Source organism: Calonectris borealis, chromosome Z (genome assembly GCF_964195595.1).
Source record: "Calonectris borealis chromosome Z, bCalBor7.hap1.2, whole genome shotgun sequence".
NCBI classification, from domain to species: Eukaryota; Metazoa; Chordata; class Aves; order Procellariiformes; family Procellariidae; genus Calonectris; species Calonectris borealis.
Window position 1 is genome coordinate 23692308 of NC_134352.1, and position 17682 is coordinate 23709989.

A 17682-nucleotide genomic window follows, 5' to 3' on the forward strand; every position below is an offset into this window, starting at 1 on the left:
ATTTCTGCAAATATGTTTGATAATTGTTGAACCGTTTATGCAAACAAATTTCAGGCTATTAGGTATTCATGAACTGCTCATTTCAGCTATTCACTATTTACAGTGTGCTACTGCCATTGCCACTGTTCCCAAAGCTGAGAGGGGGAGGACACTTTTAAGACATAAGAACAATGTGTAAATGAAAAGGTAAGTACTTTTTCTTTTTTCTCGTTCAAAATAGTCGCATTTATAGGATTATTTAGAAAATTGTACTTGCTATTTTCTTGCCTGCTCTTGCTTTTCACCTCTACAGTTACAAACACAAAAATTTCCTCTCTTCTCAGTGAAAATCTATTAATCCAGCTTTTATTCTAAGTGATGTAACTAGTTTTAGGTATCTGGCATTTTGTAAAAGGCTTCACATTCACACCATTCCTCTGAATCAATAAATTGCCACGTAACAGTAGCCCCTTAAAAATTGAGAGCTACTAGGTGTTAGGACATTTCCTATCATCCTGTACAACATTTTATCTTAAAGCTACTCAAATTTCTTAGGTGTTCTCAGCTGCATGATAAAGATCTAGAATACATTATGTCTACTTATATTATTAGCCAAGTGCAATGCCTGCTGCAATTATCAAATTGCACACAAATAGTAAGCTAGTGTACCCATCCTTCTCTGAATTAACTCACACTTACAGATCCATGCGAACCTTCACTGTTACCCAATGAAGGTTTGATGCATCAGGGTTACCATTAATATTGTAATCTCCATCAAAGATGTCAAATTATTCCATGTGATCAATGTACCAGTTTTGGCTGGGATAGAGTTAATTTTCTCCATAGTACCTTGTATGGGGCTATGTTTTGGATTTGTGATGAAAACACTGCTGATAACACAGGGACATTTTAGCTATGGCTGAGCAGTGTTTATGCAGCATCAGGGCCTTTTCTGCTTCTCACGCTGCCCCAGGCTGGGGGTGCACCTGAAGCTGGGAGGGGACACAGCTGGGACAGCTGACCCCAGCTGACCACAGGGATATCTCATACCATGTAACACCATGCTCAACAATAAAAGCTGGGAGAAGAAGAAAGAAGGGGGGACGTTCGGAGTGATGGTGTTTGTCTTCCCAAGTACGCATTACGCATGATGGAGCCCTGCTTTCCTGGAGATGGCTGAACACCTGCCTGCCGATGGGAAGGAATGAATGAACTCCTTGTTTTGCTCCGCTTGCAAAAAAACCTGTCTTCATCTCAGCCCTCTCATGAGTTTTCTCACTGCTACCCTTCCAATTCTCTCCCCCATCCCACTGGGGTCAGTGAGTGAGCGGCTGTGTGGGGCTGAGCTGCTGGCCAGGGTTAAACCACAACAATCAACCATATGCTGTACCACTCCATTTTTTAAGCAATAACATAAATGATGATTGGGGAAGGCCTAGCTGTGAGTCTGATGATCAAATGAGACTATTTTGTTCAAAATATTTCAGGTGGGATGAAATCTTGACAATGTCAGGTGCAGGTTAAGTCTTGCATGTTGTGTCTGATGAACCACCTTGAATCTCTGGACCTGCTGCTTAAACGACACCTCTACTAGGAGACTTGTAATCTCCTGATGCTAGACAATTCTTCCTGTAGGTCAGCCCTAAACACTGTTATATTGTTAAAAAACTGCTTAAAATTTACAGGTTATATACTTTATAATCTGAGTAACACAGAAAACCAGTAGATCCTCAATGGAAAGCAGGGAAGGAATCCCTTGCAGAAACTTTTCAGGAACTGAAAATGAAAAATATTTGATATAGTTGGAAGAGGCCACATAGCATGTAGAGATGGTGAGATGGCTAAGAAAGGCAGGCAGACATGTGAAAGCAAGGCCTTATAACTAATTTAGAGAGTTTGCTTCACAGATTAAAAACTGTGAGTTGAGTTTCTTGTCAGCCTTATGTGTCAACAAGTAACATTAGAATTTACAGGACTGTTTTTGTCCCTCCATCTCTCCAATCCCTGTGGAGGATGTCTCAACTACTACTACTAGTGACAGCACGTTAACTTGCCTCCTCTGCCAGGATCTATGAGCTGTGCTGGAAAAGACGGACAAGTGACTGAGCAGGCTGAGAGCAGCAGGAACATGCAGTGACCTCCCTCTCCAACAGATCACCCCAACCTGTGAATTCTGCGCACAAGAGCCACAGGGTGCCTTCCATATTTGATCCTGTGTTCCCTGACGCTTCATACAATTTAGAAGTAAATGGAGGAGACGCTGAAAGGAGGCAATTGTAAGCTATGTGAACTTGAACCAGAACAGGTGAATATTTGAATTCAGGAGACTTGTCTACGTCTCCCTTTATGGCCACTGAATTCACATGCAGATTTGGCACATCACACAGAATCAGACCCGAAAAACACCTCTGATGCATAAAGTGTGATTTGGGGTGCAATTTTGGTAGTTAAAAAAAAACCACAACCCCTGAAAAACCCATGGGTTCTTAAGATACTGCAGGTAAAATCTGTGGCTACTTCAGCTTTTGGTGAGGTCTAGCTACTCAGTGATGAGAAACTATCCAGGACCTTCAACCTCAGTTTTCTGAGGTCCTTATTACAACTGCAATACTCTGACCATACTCTCATAAACTTTGGGATGAATGTACGAAGCTCAGTGGTAATAAAGCTCTCTCTTTGAATACGTTTCACATATCCACTACATGATGGGAAGAAGAACTGGCTTATAACACACAAGTTCTCAGGTAACATAACACACAAGTGAAAAGGTGACATTATAGTGTGTGTCTGCTATAGTCCACCTGACCAGGAAGAACAAGTGGATGAGGCCCTCTACAGACAGATAGGAACAGCCTCACATTTGCAGGCCCTGGTCCTCATGGGGAACTTCAACCACTCTGATATCTGCTGGAAGGGTAACACAGCCGGACACAAGAAATCCAGGAGATGCACCTGGAGTGCATCGATAATAACTTCCTCCTCCAAGTGACAGAGGAGCCAGTGAGGAGAAATGCTCTGCTGGACCTAGTACTCACCAACAAGGAGGGGTTCATTGGGGATGTGAAGATCAAGGGCAGCCTTGACCGTAGTGACCATGAGATGGTGGAGTTCAGGATCTTGAGGGCTGGAGGAGAGTGAAAAGTAAGATCACAACCCTGGACTTTGGCCTCTTCAAAGAGCTCCTCAGAAAAGTCCCATGGGATAAGGTTCTAGAAGGAAGTGGGGGTCTGAGAAAGATGGACAATATTCAAGGATCACGTCCTCCAATCTCAGAAGCAGACCACCCCAGCGAGTAGGAAGTCAGGCAAAAATGCCAGGAGGCCTGTGTGGACAAACAAGGAGCTCCTGGCCAAATTCAAACACAAAAAGGAAGCATACAGAGGGTGGAAGCAAGGAAGGGTAACCTGGAAGGAATACAGAAACATTGTCCGAGCATCCAGGGATGAAGCTAGGAAAGCCAAAGCCCAAATGGAATTGAATGTGGCCAGGGATGTCAAAGGCAACAAGAAGGGCTTCTATAAGTAGACAGGTGACAAAAGGAAGGCTATAGCCTGCTGCTGAATGAGGCAGGTGACCTGGTGACACAGGACATGGAGAAGGCTGAGGTACTGAATGCCTTCTTCACCTCAGTCTTTAATAGCAAGACCGGCGTTCAGGAATCCCAGGCCCCAGAGACCAGGGGGAAAGGCTGGAGCAAAGAAAATGTACCCTTGGTGGAAGAGGATCAGGTCAGGGAAGACTTAAGCAAATTGAACTTACATAAGTCCATGGGCCCTCATGGGATGCACCCACAAGTGCTGAGGGAGCTGGCAGATGTCATTGCGAGGCCACTCTCGATGATCTTTGATCAACCATGGTAACTGGGAGAAATGCCCAAAGACTGGAGGAAAGCAAATGTCACTTATGTCTTCAAGAAGGGCAAGAAGGAGGACCCAGGGAACTACAGGCCGGTCAGCCTCACCTCAATCTGTGAGAAGGTGATAGGTGCTGGAAACCATTTCCAGGCACACGAAGAACAAGTCAGTCATCAGGAGTATTCATCACGGGCAAGTCATGCTTGACTAACTTGAGAAACTTCTACAACGAAATGACTGGCTTCATAGATGAGGGGAGAGCAGTGGACACTGTCTAGCTGGACTTCAGTAAGGCCTTTGACATTGTCTCCCATAAGATGCCCACAGACAACCTGTTGAAGTATGGGCTGGATAAGCAGACAGTAAGGTAGGCTGAAAACTAGCTGAATGAACAGTCCCAGAGGATGGTGATCAGTGGTGTGAATTCTAGTTGGACAGCAGTAACTAGTGGTGTACCACAGGGTCAATACTGGGTCTAATCCTGTTAAACATCTTCATTAATCATCTGGATGATGGGGCAAAGTGCACCCTCAGCAAGTTTGCTGATGACACCAAACTGGGAGGAGGGGCTGAATCACCAGAGGGTCGTGCTGCCATCCAGAGGGACCTGGACAGGCTGGAGAAATGGGCTGACAGGAACCTCATGCAGTTCAACAAGGGGAAGTGCAAAGTCCTGCACCTGGGGAGGAACAACCCCAGCTATCAGTACATGCTGGGGGCTGCCCGGCTGGAAAGCAGCTTGGCAGAAAAGGCCCGGGGGGTCCTGGTGGACACCAAGTTGAACGTGAGCCAGCAACGTGTTCTCGTGGCAAAGAAGGCCAATGGTATCCTGGGCTGCATTAGGAGAAGTGTTGTCAGCAGGGCAGGGGAGGTGATCCTTCCCCTCTACTCAGCACTGGTGAGGCCACACCTGGTCTACTGCATGCAGTTCTGGGCTCCTCAGTACAAGACAGATAAGTCCAATGAAGGGCCATGAAGATGATGAAGGGACTGGAGTGTCCCTCCTATAAGGAAAGGCTGAGAGACCTGGGTCTGTTTAGCCAGGAGAAGAGAAGGCAGATTTTACCTGTGAAGTAAAGCATGCAGGAGGTAGTAGTTATTGATGTGTTATGAACTGTGGTACTGATTTCCTGGATACAAATACTTCACAGTATTTGTCTAGCTCCTAGCCTCAGTACTTCATGTGCTCCTCACCCATAAAACATGGAAATGCTAACATGTTTTCTCACTGTGATGTTGCAGTTGTAACACAGCAATGGCCCAAAAAGAATAACTGAAATTAGTTATAATAGCGAAACAAATAATTTTCCTAGAGTTTTGATTAACAGATTTTTGGCTTCTCATTTGTAGAAATTAGGGCTCTCATCTGCAGGAATTAAGACCTCTCCCACAAATTCTTGAAAGCCATGTCACAGAGTTCTTTTGACTTTGTATTTTCTCATGTTTTTACATTCCAAACCTACCCCTACTATGTTTGCCACTCAATCAAGAAACCTACAATTATTATCATGCTATTTCTTCTTGTAGCAGTATTCTTTCATCAGTGTATAAAGAGCTAAAACCTATATGAGTATAATGTATCTTGCAGACACAATCTAAATTTCTGCAGGCTGATATTCCTCAGAGTACTGCTTAGAGGTCCTCAGAAGTTAGCATATCATGTAATCTTTGCAATTCTAAAGTAAATTTGAAATCAGAATTCTCTCAAAAAAACTGTAAATGAAAGTGACTTGAATACCATAGGACTGAAATACAAAACAAGCCATCTTATTTATGCTATTTCATTTTACTTATGGAAATGCTTCCAGCTGGTTTCAACTATATCTACTGAAAACATGCCCAGTTGGAGTTTCAAACATCTGCTCATTCAATAAATGCCAAGTATAATGGAATAGCTTGTTGGAAACAAACACTAGTATTTGAAGGCTGCTTAAAATGAAGGAAGAGGAATAACAAAAAAAGTGGGGTGGGTTTTTTTATATTTATAGCAAAACATGTTATTAGTTATTTTTTATTTAGTCAGGGTTTTGGGGTTTTTTTGTTTTGTTTTATTTTGTTTTGTTTTTTTCTTAAGGAAGCCCTTCTTAAGTGATTCGAGCAGAGAGCAAGTTTAGTTTGGAAAAAATTTGGGATGATCCTCACTCATACACACTAGTTCTGCAGCCATCAACTGTCACAATATTCAGCTTAGAAAGTTGTACTGAACCTTAGTTCCAGTCTTAAGAAATGCTCTGACCAGGCAACATATCTCATGGAGATCAGACAGTGATACCAGCATCATGTCTCCACGATTTCTCAAAGAAGCTTCTATAACCAGAACGCACGGGTAGTGCTGCTTACACAGTTGCTGTGTTAATTTCCACCTTTGCTTTTCCATTCCTACCTACATGCGGTTGGTCTTTCTCTTAAATGACATAAGACAAAAGGAGACCACCTCAGCCAAAGAGGATATATTTTATCTTGAAATATGCCAGTGTAACCAGTTTGTCAAGTGAATACATGCTGATTACTGACATCTTGGTAAAATAAATCCTCTCTCTTATAGACCTCAGTTAGATTTGCCTCTCTAACTGAGGGCTACAGAGAACCCTGCTTCAGGCCAGAGGAATAAGCCCAGGATGCTATGTTGTAAGTCGTATGCTGTTCCTGTTTTATTCCAACAGCTGAATTGCCAGCGTTGGAGAAAACACTGTGGTTTCTTATCTTTCGCCCTTTTTTCTTCATTTTTTGTGCTTGCAGCCAGTTTTCCCTTAATTCTTTGCTTGACAGCATAGAACAAGCTCACTCTCTCTCCCTATCCTAGTTTCAGCTGGGATAGAGTTAACTTTCTTGCTGGTGGCTGGTGGAGGTGCTGTGTTTTGGGTTTGGTATGAGAGGATCTTGATGGCCCATTGATGTTTTGGTTGTTGCTGGCTGGTGCTTGTACCAGGGACTTTTTGACCTCCCATGCTCTGCCAGGTGCACAGGAAGCTGAGGGGGAGCACAGCCGGGGCAGCTGACCCAGCTGGCCAATGGGGTATTCCACAGCTGGCCAATGGGGTATTCAATACCATGTGACATCATGCTCAGTATAAAAACTGGGAGGGGATTTGTCTCGCAGTTCGGGACACACGGGGCATCAGTCGGCGGGTGGTGAGCAGTTGCACTGTGCATCACCTGCTTTGTATATTCTGTTATTGTTGTTATCATTGTTATTACTACTGTTCTGCTTTGGTTTATTTCCATTATTAAACTGTTTTTACCTCAACCCATGAGTTTTTCTACTTGTGCCCTCCCGATTCTCTCCCCCATCCTATTGGATGGGGGGATGAGCGAGCGGCTGCGTGGTGTTTAGTTGTTGGCTGGGGTTAAACCATGACAATCCCCCAAAATGAGGAACTGTCACAACTGTGATGATAGGATCGCAGCATACACTTCTTGAAAACAACAACTTCCTAAAATGCAGAGGGAGAAGACTTTCAGAGACCCCCAGCACAAGCCTCACAGACCATCCATCTATGCCGAAGCCCTGCCTGCCCTGCAGTACAGCTCCATCAAAGGCACATCTCCAGACTTCTTAACATTAAATAATGAAGGGTTTCTAAAGAGGAGGACTATAATCTTAGGATAGCCTAATATTTACCTCCGTATCGCCGCTCAGCCCTTTTGCAGGGTTACGTCTTTGCTTTAGGCATTAAATATATCCTCACACAGCAACACATTTCATTCCTATTGAGTCTTACCTCTCTACATGCATATGCACCTTAGACACACAAAGCTCCTCTAGCTTTGCATAAAGCCGTGGAGAAGACAAATCACTGCAGGCAGGAAGGAAGAAAAATGTGCATGGATGGTTGGTGGAAGAAAATGTGCAGCTCAGATTGTTTCACAAAAGTTCCTGTTAAGTTATTCAAAGCTAAACGTGTGTCATTTGTTTCTTTTTTTTTACTGAATTAATCATCTAAGGGATATTATTTAGTTTCTCAGAACTACTTGTTCAACAATGCAATGTATACAGTAGGTTGAGTCTCCTTGAACTGCATAACAATGAGTTGAGCTTTATATTTTCCTCTTTTTATTAGCTGATCTTTGTATTTCTGAAAATTAAGCTATGAACACCAGAAATGAGTGTTAGCTAATTACCTATACATTAAATGGAGTAAGGAAAAAGAGATATAATACTTATTCTCTGTTCTTAAAATCTTAACCCAAGGTATGAATTACTCAGGAAGAGCGCAACAATTCAATCTAAATGGCGACAGGTAAAAAATATTGTTCTATGTTAAGTGATTTTTACACATCACCTGCGCTACAGTGTGATATAATACAATACATTGTGATGGAGACGACGTGAAATAACTTTATGTTTGTAGGACAGGCTTTTTTTCAATTGAAGAATGTGATTTTTTCCTTTTCTGAAGGATGTTCTGTCAATACAGACAAAATCCACTTTTTGCTTTCCAAGGACTAAACCAGCATATTACAAAGGTATTTTTCAGTAAAATTTCCACTTTTACTAACTGGTATCTGATTTCATAGCTTCTAAAGCAAAAACCTATTGGTATCTTACTGCAGGAAAAAAAAAATCTTTCAGTTCTCTATTCCTTTGTAGGGCATTCACGTAAAATGAACTTTCTTTTTCTTCTTTAGACACTATGCATTTGATGGACTTAACTTTTACTTAAAAGCCCTTTCTTTTGGAAAGTAGTCAGACTGTGGGAGCCAGATTCCCCTTATATGTGAGGGAAAACTGGATACAAGCAGTGGAAAATTGAAAGCCTTACTGCCTTATTTCTTTATTCAAAATAATTCTGACTGAAATATTTTTTTCATCTTTCAGAAGAAACATAACAGTGTGAACTGCACATGAATGAGATGATGACATAGAATCATAGAACCATAGAATCATTAAGGTTGGAAAAGACCTCTAAGATCATCGAGTCCAACCGTCAACCCAACACACCATGCCCACTACACCATGTCCCTAAGCGCCACATCTACACGTCTTTTAAGTACTTCCAGGGATGGTGACTCAACCACTTCCCTGGGCAGCCTGTTCCAAGGCTTGACCACTCTTTCAGTAAAGACATGGATGACTAAAAATGAGCAAACCAGGAGAAATAAAGTAATCTACATATATAATAGCTAGTACTGCAGGTGGACTGGTAATTAAGAAACTACCATTTTCCCAATAATAACCAAGAAATGGCATGTGTGGTGTATATGAATGAATAATAGAAGAGAATGTGTGAGCTAGTTGACAAAAATACACCTTTTTAATGGTGAGGACTGATGTGCAGATGACTGTTTTCATGTAGACTTACATATGACACTATTCTTTTTCCTTTTTGAAAAATTTGAAAAAAATTAGAACATTACGCATTAGTACAATGTATTAATTAATACCAGCTTTGTGAGGAAAAAATTTACCTTAAATATACATATGTATGTAAATATATTCCAAACATTCGTAATCTGGAGAAAAAAGAATACTATTATAGCACGTCAGACAAATTGGAGTATTATGTCAGGCTCTTGCTTTCTCTGTGGACCAGGTATGTCTGCTAAACTTCATCACTCTCAGATGTCAGTCCAATAGGAGTACTGACAATTACTGCACCACAGGACAAATATATATATATATATATAGTCTCATTATAAAGTCTATAGAGAAACAGGCATATGGAGGCAGGAGGCACTCAAATTCTAAATCCCATAAGGCCACATGGCAGCAAATGGAAATTTTCATTTTATCACTACATACATCTTTTTCTCCAAAAGTCAATAAAAGACTGACTTACTAATTCTGACTATCTCCAAGTGTGATACATAGCCCCCACCCCCCTGTGGCACTTGCCTTCTCAATCAGTTGGGAAGGCTCAACCAAAAGCAGCACTCCTCCAAGAAAACAGACCAAACATTTGCATGAGCCTCTTGATTGCCACTTAATACCACCAATTCACTGCAACACAAAATGAAAAACCCAGCCAACTATACTCCCTGTATAGTTGGGAATATATGTAGTTTATAATATATATATGTATATGTTATAGTGTGTCTATATATATGTTTGTACATATGTGTATATAATATATATGAAAGTGTATATATACATATATATGTGTGTATATATATGCAAACACGAACACAATTGAGATATTTTATATATGCCTTTATAGACCATAATAATCTCCTTCAGACCCTAACTCTAGATATCCAACCCCACTTATCCAGGAGGGAAGCCTGTTACCTTTACATATGCTCACATTCCTCTCTGCTCCACAAACTATTTGTTTATGTCCCAAATGTTCTCAAATTGTCTACCTGATTAGTACAAGTAGATTAATCCCAGCACAACTATTTCCAGCATATGTGTCGCTTGAAAACTATTGCTCTGTTACTGATCTGAGAAAAAGTTCATGTGCCTGAACATTTGTCTGATTTTGAACACCAACCAGTCTGCAAGAAGAACACTGCTTCGTAAATACTGATTTTAATTGAAGTACTGAGGAAGTATTAGTTAAGCATCACAAACCCTGTGAGGGAGGATGCCCACACATGAAAAAAAAGGAAATAAAAATGAGAATTCTCCAAAATAGTCTCTGTACTTGCATGCCTCACTGACTGATACACAGAGGGCCTAATATTTCATAATACTTAATCGCTCTTAGGGGACCATACCTATCAATTAAAACCCAGGAATATTAACCAGGCTACCCTTCAAAGCATTGCTGAGAAGCAAATCAAATAAGTATTATCTCAATTTTATGGATCTGAAAGTTGAAACCAAAAGAAATACCTCGGCCAGGCTGAAACAGCACAGGCTGAATTTGGAATACACCAAGACCCAGGCTCCAGAAAACCCAGCTCAGCATCCTGCTCTCCTTTCCGCAAAGCGCGTTGCTTTACTGCAATAGCAGCTCTCAAATTACTTCAGTTACAGTTGTTAGCACTTGGTAGACCTATAATGTAGGCAGACACTCGGTGTCTTAATTTAGAAACCTCGGAACAGAGGCCATCTGTTCTCTTCACTATTTTTAAAGCAATTTGTCCAGACACAGGTAGGAAATTTAAGGCAGAGGTGGATCTCATTTCTTGGAAGGCATTCCAAGACAGACTATGAGACAATCTCCAGGCTGGCCCTGGTTCATATGCTGCCTAGCTTTCTCCAAACACACCAAAAGCAGGCAAAGGTCTGCAGATGAGAGGTTTCATTTCATAAGTAGAACATAAATACGTTTGCTCCCTCCAAGAATCCTGTGTTCTTCCAATATGATCCATGTGCTGTATGTTGTTTGCAACAACAACTGTTCCAGAATGACTGGTTGTAAATCTCACATAATATTTAAGTCTTGGCTTACAGTAGTAACAATCATATTTGTAAAGTGTATCCTAAAGACACTTCATTTTTCTTAAGCACTGAGTCATCAAGCAAGGTAAATTCCGTAGTGAAAAGCAAACCAACCTCATATTTGCAATTGGAAGTATAAAAGTTCATCACTGTACTTTGCTCATTTGATGATTTTTTCTGAAGTGCTATATGACTGCTTTTGCTTCTTTCTTGCGTCATGAAGTGGATTTCCCCACAAAGAAATTACATGATTCAAATCTTTATATTTATTACCCATGTGGAATTTAAGAGATCTGCTAAACACAGCAAAAATCAAATAATGAGTACATAATACAATCCTACATTTTAATTATGCTCAGAAACTGAGAATAAAGGTTGGATGAGCAAATCAAAGGCAATAATTCAGCATGCTTATTCACTTGTCCTATAGATGTTGTTTTATAAACATATTTCTTTTTGTATCTGTTAAGAACTATTCCAAATTTAATTTCTTATACATCATCTGAGAGGTTTTTTCTCACTAATACATACATCAATTTTTCTTTGGACCTCCTTAGCCTTTCTAACAGTTATCTTCTAGCTGCTCTGGAAGTTATGGTCCTAATTCACCTGTCAGTTTCCTAACTTTGACAGTCAGACACTTCAGTAGTAAGAACCAGAAGTGTTCTTTGAACTAAATTTTATTCACCAAAAGCGTAACTTAAAGGATTCAAAACTACTCCTAAACTTGGGCTGAATTTGACAAAACCAAAACAAAACAGAGTAGTTTTGAACCAGCAAAAAAGCATTTTTCTCCTCCTTTTGGAACTGTACAAAAATTTAATTAATGGTTAAGAACGATTAAACCTCTAAATTGAAATAAAATATTCCCAAAATATTATTTCATTTTATTAACAAAAAAAGGTTTGTATAAACAAGTTTTCTCCTGTTTTTCTTTGTTGGTTTAACTAACAATCAGAAAAAAACAAACAGAACTGAACAAATAATCTAAGATTAATATTTTATTAAGCTAGATGGAGAAGAAATACTAATTACAGAATCTCCTGAGAACTCACATCTCTCCACAAGTGTGTATTCTCGGAATTGGCTCATATGTCTCGCCCAAAATTTTATTTGCTCTTAAATGAGAATGCATTAGTCAGGCAAATGAAAAATTAATCTTATTATTTAAATGAAAAGAACACTGATAGGCAATTTATTTTTCTTGCAGTCTGTTCCTAGCACACTACTTCAATCCAAAAGGATCATTTGTTTCTTATCTGAGCTGTTCCCATGCGACAAAAGTAATAATTTCTAATGCTTTACTTCAAATTACAGTACTGTAGTGATCAGCATTTACAAATTTAGAGCTGCCAGTCAACCATCAGGCTCCTAATTACACAGAACTTGCTACGACTTCCAGAACCAGCTGGACCACCCTCTCCCTGACCCTCACCCTATTTTTACAGATACTCTTCCTCAGCAAGTTAGTCTTGTCCAGTGCAATGTTTAAAATCAATTAGTTTGAATGGAAAAATCAGAGTATTTGCTCTTTCGCCATCTTCCTTTGTCGTCTTCTAATCTCCTGTGCTCTTCAGAGCTCCCTTACGCGCATTTAAGAAAGGGAATTGAAGAAACGGGACTCTGCATCAAAAGCAAACAGTCACAGGCTTTTCCTCTTTTTCTCCCATCACTTTTCTTCCACTATTGAACTGCCATCTGTTTTTTCTAACTGTTTAAAAAAAAGCCAACAGGAAACTTAAGTCGATCAACATTTTGGTATATGATTTGGCCCACACTTGGTTATTTTTACACTGAGATACTCTGAGCAAAGATCAGGCCTCCTGCTGTGGAAGCACTGTAAGACACAGTTAGTTCTGTCTCTGTGATAATAATTACATCTCCAAATTGGAATAGAGCTACAGTAGCTCATGGCGCACAGACACAAGCAGTGGCACACCCTTACAGTATCGCCTCCCATGTTCTCAATTATACAAATAAGATCAGTTGTGTAATAAAGTCACTTGTTCTCATAACAAAACATCCCAAAGTGTATCAATTACACTGGGAACAACTCAGTTGCATGAAGTGGTTAACCACACTGCTAATATAATCAACACTGCTTTAGGCCAAGCTATTGCTGCTGTGCAAATAACTTACATAACCATATTCTTATATTCTTCTTGCTTGCCACTTTTCCTACACTTTTTAAAAAAATCTGTGCTACAATAAGACCACCAAAAGTCTAAATTGAATAGTTTCAGAGAGAAATAGATGGATCTAGTATTAATGTGGCCATGGTAAACATGAATTAATCTCCACAAAGGCCAAAAAAAAGGCAAAGAAATATTTTTAAGTAATATCATTCCTCCTAGTGCATTTCAGAATGAGACTTATAAGAAAGTATACTCCTAAAACATTATGGGAATCATTGGCATAAAGAACTGATAAAAACTTAAAAATTAAGTTCCCTGCATTTCCATAGGAAAGACAGAGCGTACGCTGCAGCAATGCAAGCTCCTCACATGCTCTGCTTCCTCCAGTGCACCAGATGAAAATTCAAAAGCAGCACACACAACTGAATTTCTGTGCCAGTTTAAACTCTGGCTTACTTTCAAAGACGACAAATTAATGCCAACATTTTACTCATGTGGAACCCACTTACTATGTCTTGCACAGAGACCACCAGTTAATTCAGCATTGAGACATGTTTACGCCTACCCTCCCATCATTATGTTGCTACATGTGAACATTCCTGAACTTTATGGAATAATGTATGATTTAACACTGGAATAAACTGAATCAAAACCACTCATGAATAAAAATCATGTCCATGCCTCACAGCTTGCTCACTTCCTCTCAAATTTCTCTTCCCCTCTTAGAAACATGAACTGCTCTACCCTATCACCCATGCTCTCTTTCTCCTTGAAGTCTCTCAATCCATTACTACTCTTTCCTCTTCAGTCTCTCTTCATGCTTTCCACCATCTATTTTGTAATACACACAAAAATATTCGTGGTAGAAGTGTGACATATATGGAGCTCTAAAAATAAGTGATGTGTCAACTGGTTCTCTTGCAATTTTGTGGGGGGAAAAAAACCTCCATGAAATATTTAATTTTACTTGAGTTTGAATTGGTGTTTTAATCAGTTTCTGAAAAAGATAAGTCATGTAATGATATTTTTTGATCAAAACAATGTATTAAAGCAAAATGAAATCACAGAACATTTAAAGGATTCAGAACCTGCTTCTTTTCCATAGTGAAAGAAAAAGACATTTTTGTCTAAAAAGTTTTGCCCAAATCTAAGTCTGTACAGACAACACCAGATAAAGGTACAAGCCAGATTTGTGGGGATAGGGCATTCCCAACAGAGTACTGTTACCTCTCAAAACTGTTTTACCGATGAGCAGCAGAAGAAGCTCGGTCACAGAAAATATAAGCTTAGCGGGGTCCTTAATCTAGCCCATTTCCCCCACACAAAGAAACTGCACCAAAAAACCCCAGAGAAAATCCCAAACATATCCCAAAGCAAAGCAAAACAAAACAAAACGACTTACTGTCTTCTTCAACATTTTGATGGCGTAAGGTTTCTGGGTCCCTTTCTGCCTGCATCTGTAGACAATGGATGTAGCCCCACTAAATTAAAAAAAAAAAAAAAAAAAGGAAGAATAGTTGTACATATGCCTCTTCGAATATGTCAATAAACAGAGTTGCCTAGCTGAAACTACATTTTCTACTCCTCCCAGTTTAGGCAAAAATACCTCATTTTTTCCCCACAGATGCAACCAAAAAGGAGTATAAAAACTGCTCTCTGTTGAACCAGTGAACTTCAGCGGTTATTCAGCCAACAGAACTTGCAAGAGCTCAAAATGCCTCATGGTCATACCTCTTCTGGCTCCTAACGCATCCTGGAGGTTTCCTCAGGGTAGCAAGGAACACTGGCCCCAAACCTGTGGCAACATATCTTGTCTTTGTTAAGGCAACCCTTTTGCAACACTTAGTTGCATTGGGTTTTTTAACTAGCTGCTGATGGCAGTAATGGGGAGTGAAACAGAAAAGAAGAGAAGAGACAATTATTGTGCTGCTCCCTGCCCAGTTGCCCAAACCAATTCAGCACCAGATGGAGCAAGCAACACTTTTGGTTAATTCAGTTGAAGCTGGTGGGGCTTGTTCTGAACTGGGCTTACATCTTCTGATTGCCTTCAAGGCGTACCCATGTGAATGTGCTAATAACATAAAATTATGGCTCTGCTGGTTGGAAGGCACTTCTCTGAGTGGGAGGTTGGGCTAGACAGTCTGCAGAAGAAGGCTCAGCTGCTGAGGTTACTTGCTGTGCTCTACTTGTTGCCGTCGAGGAAGGGACCTGTACTCTATGAATTAGCTAAGGAGAGGAAAAACCTCTGGCAAAACCCTAATGCTTACAAACAATTCAGATACTTCTATATTCTACCGCATTTACTTTTAGATGCTGCTGAGCAACCCAGTGTCAGCCACCATCAAAATGGATGCATTGAAGTGCTATGTGTCAGCACTGGTTTAAGGCATTTTTGGAAGGCTTTTGTCCTCAGGAGATTTGTCACACACTCTTACGCCTCAGCACTTCCAAGTAGCTGCAGATTTTTAAGCTAGAAGGAACTGCCATTATCATACACGACTCCCCGAATAACATACATTGCAGAACTGCACACAGCCACTTTGCAGAGAAAGGATTTCATATATACCACACACCAAATTGCACTGCAGATCTCTCTGAACCAGAAGAAACCCATCTCAGTATGTCTATAGAAGATGACCATGAGCTGCAGAATGACACAAGCAGCTTTCTTGGAATGGCATAGCCATGTTTGACTATATGAATAAAGCTGTGACACAGGGTTTATTATTCTGGGTGCAGTACAAAACCGCCATGCATGCTCTGCACTTCTCCCTCCTCAGCATGGGCACAGGTGCCATATAATGCTCTAAGAGGCATGTCCATAGTTTGACGAGTACATGAGTGAGCACAAGAACTGGCATTTGATTGAGAAGATCTATTTCAGAAAGACTTCTTCATCAGGAAAGGTCACCTATGGCAAGGGTTATGCAGCTCAATCATCCCAGGGCTTGTGTGCATCAAATACACATAAAGTAATCTTCACTTCATCTCAAATGCTAAAATGATTTGTCTCTCATAACAATGTATTGATGAATGTGTGGGAGTATTGCAAGCCTCAATGACTCCCAGAATCATTACATGAATTTAATTAGATCTCCTCTCCTTGGCCAAGTCTCAAAAGGCTCTGTTTAGCAAGAAGAAAAAAATACACCACATTGAAAAAACACTCACATCTTTTAAGTACAACCAGAAATATTAAAAGATAAAATTCTAAGGACTTGCTGTGATAAGGTTTGTATCTCCAGTATTTCACTACAGCACTGTAATACGGAAGTCTCTGCATAAACTGCAAATCATTCTTGTACCCTGCTTCACATATTCAGAGTGCAATATAAATATTAAACTCATTAGTCTACATATGCTCTTACTAAGTAGGCAGCAAACGTTCTAGAAGCGATTTTATTTGGTTGAGGGCACAATTAGATAAGCTGTGCAGCTGACGATTCAAATAAATAGATTACCGTTCCCATGCATATCTCCAGGTGTTTGCTGCTGCGGTGATGGAGGGCAGTCACTGTCTCTCAGTAATTGTCAGTGCTTGCTTTAACAGTTTGTAACCTGGCTCTGCAGTCTTCCACATGAATAAAAACCTAGCCACTAGAACACCTCTTATGATTTAACAGAACTGGCGTAGGGGTGAGAAGGACATGCTACCAGCAGGGGTAGCATGGCACCACCTTTACCAGTTCATTTGACTGTACCCAAAGCTGGAAGAGAGGCAGCATAATCCTCAAAAGAGGCATATGACAGCCCGGAGAGACAGGAATTTATGAAGGCATGTCCAGATGAACAGTTTGCCATCAGGCTCGTTAGTCACCGTTCAAAACACACAGAGGGGCTAGTTTAGAAATTATTCCCTACTGTAAAGATTTCTGACAGCACGTCCTTGGAGTCCTAATTTGGGGGAAAAATGATGACAAGATATCACAAGACTTGGGAATGCTTTCAGAGAGTGCTCTTTTGGTTTATGTGCCTATGCCCAGCTCTGACACACATGTTCCCACCAGCCGGGAAAGAGATCACCGAGCTAGCAGCTAACACTGCCTTCCTCTTCCATGCCAGAAACCAGCACTGGGGCTCAGGAACAGGATGGCAACCTGCTTACACCACACCTGACGCAAAGCTTAGAAGACAACCATTACTAGTACAGACCTGACTCCTTGTCTCTTTGGTGATAACAGAATCTCTCTGCTTCTTCCCATTAAAAAAAAAAAGGGGGGGTGGGGTGGGGGGGAAGCAGCCTATGGGTCTTAATGTAAATGTGCAAACAGAACTCCCTTGTGCAAATAAGGTGATTTTGCTTTGCTTATGTTGGCTTCCGGCTGGAGCTCAGCAAGCCTTCTGCAGAATCAGCACATACAGCTTTCCTGAGCCTGTATGACTT

General features: G+C 40.6%; 1 protein-coding gene across 1 annotated transcript in view; it reads right to left on the bottom strand.

Moving 5' to 3' along the window:
• The window catches only part of CAMK4 (calcium/calmodulin dependent protein kinase IV), a 169699-nt gene that overhangs the window by 83996 nt on the left and 68021 nt on the right, over positions 1-17682 (bottom strand). The window contains exon 2 of the mRNA XM_075137891.1: positions 14701-14779. Within this exon, the coding sequence (XP_074993992.1) occupies positions 14701-14779 (79 nt within the window). The remainder of the gene's footprint in view (positions 1-14700; positions 14780-17682) is intronic.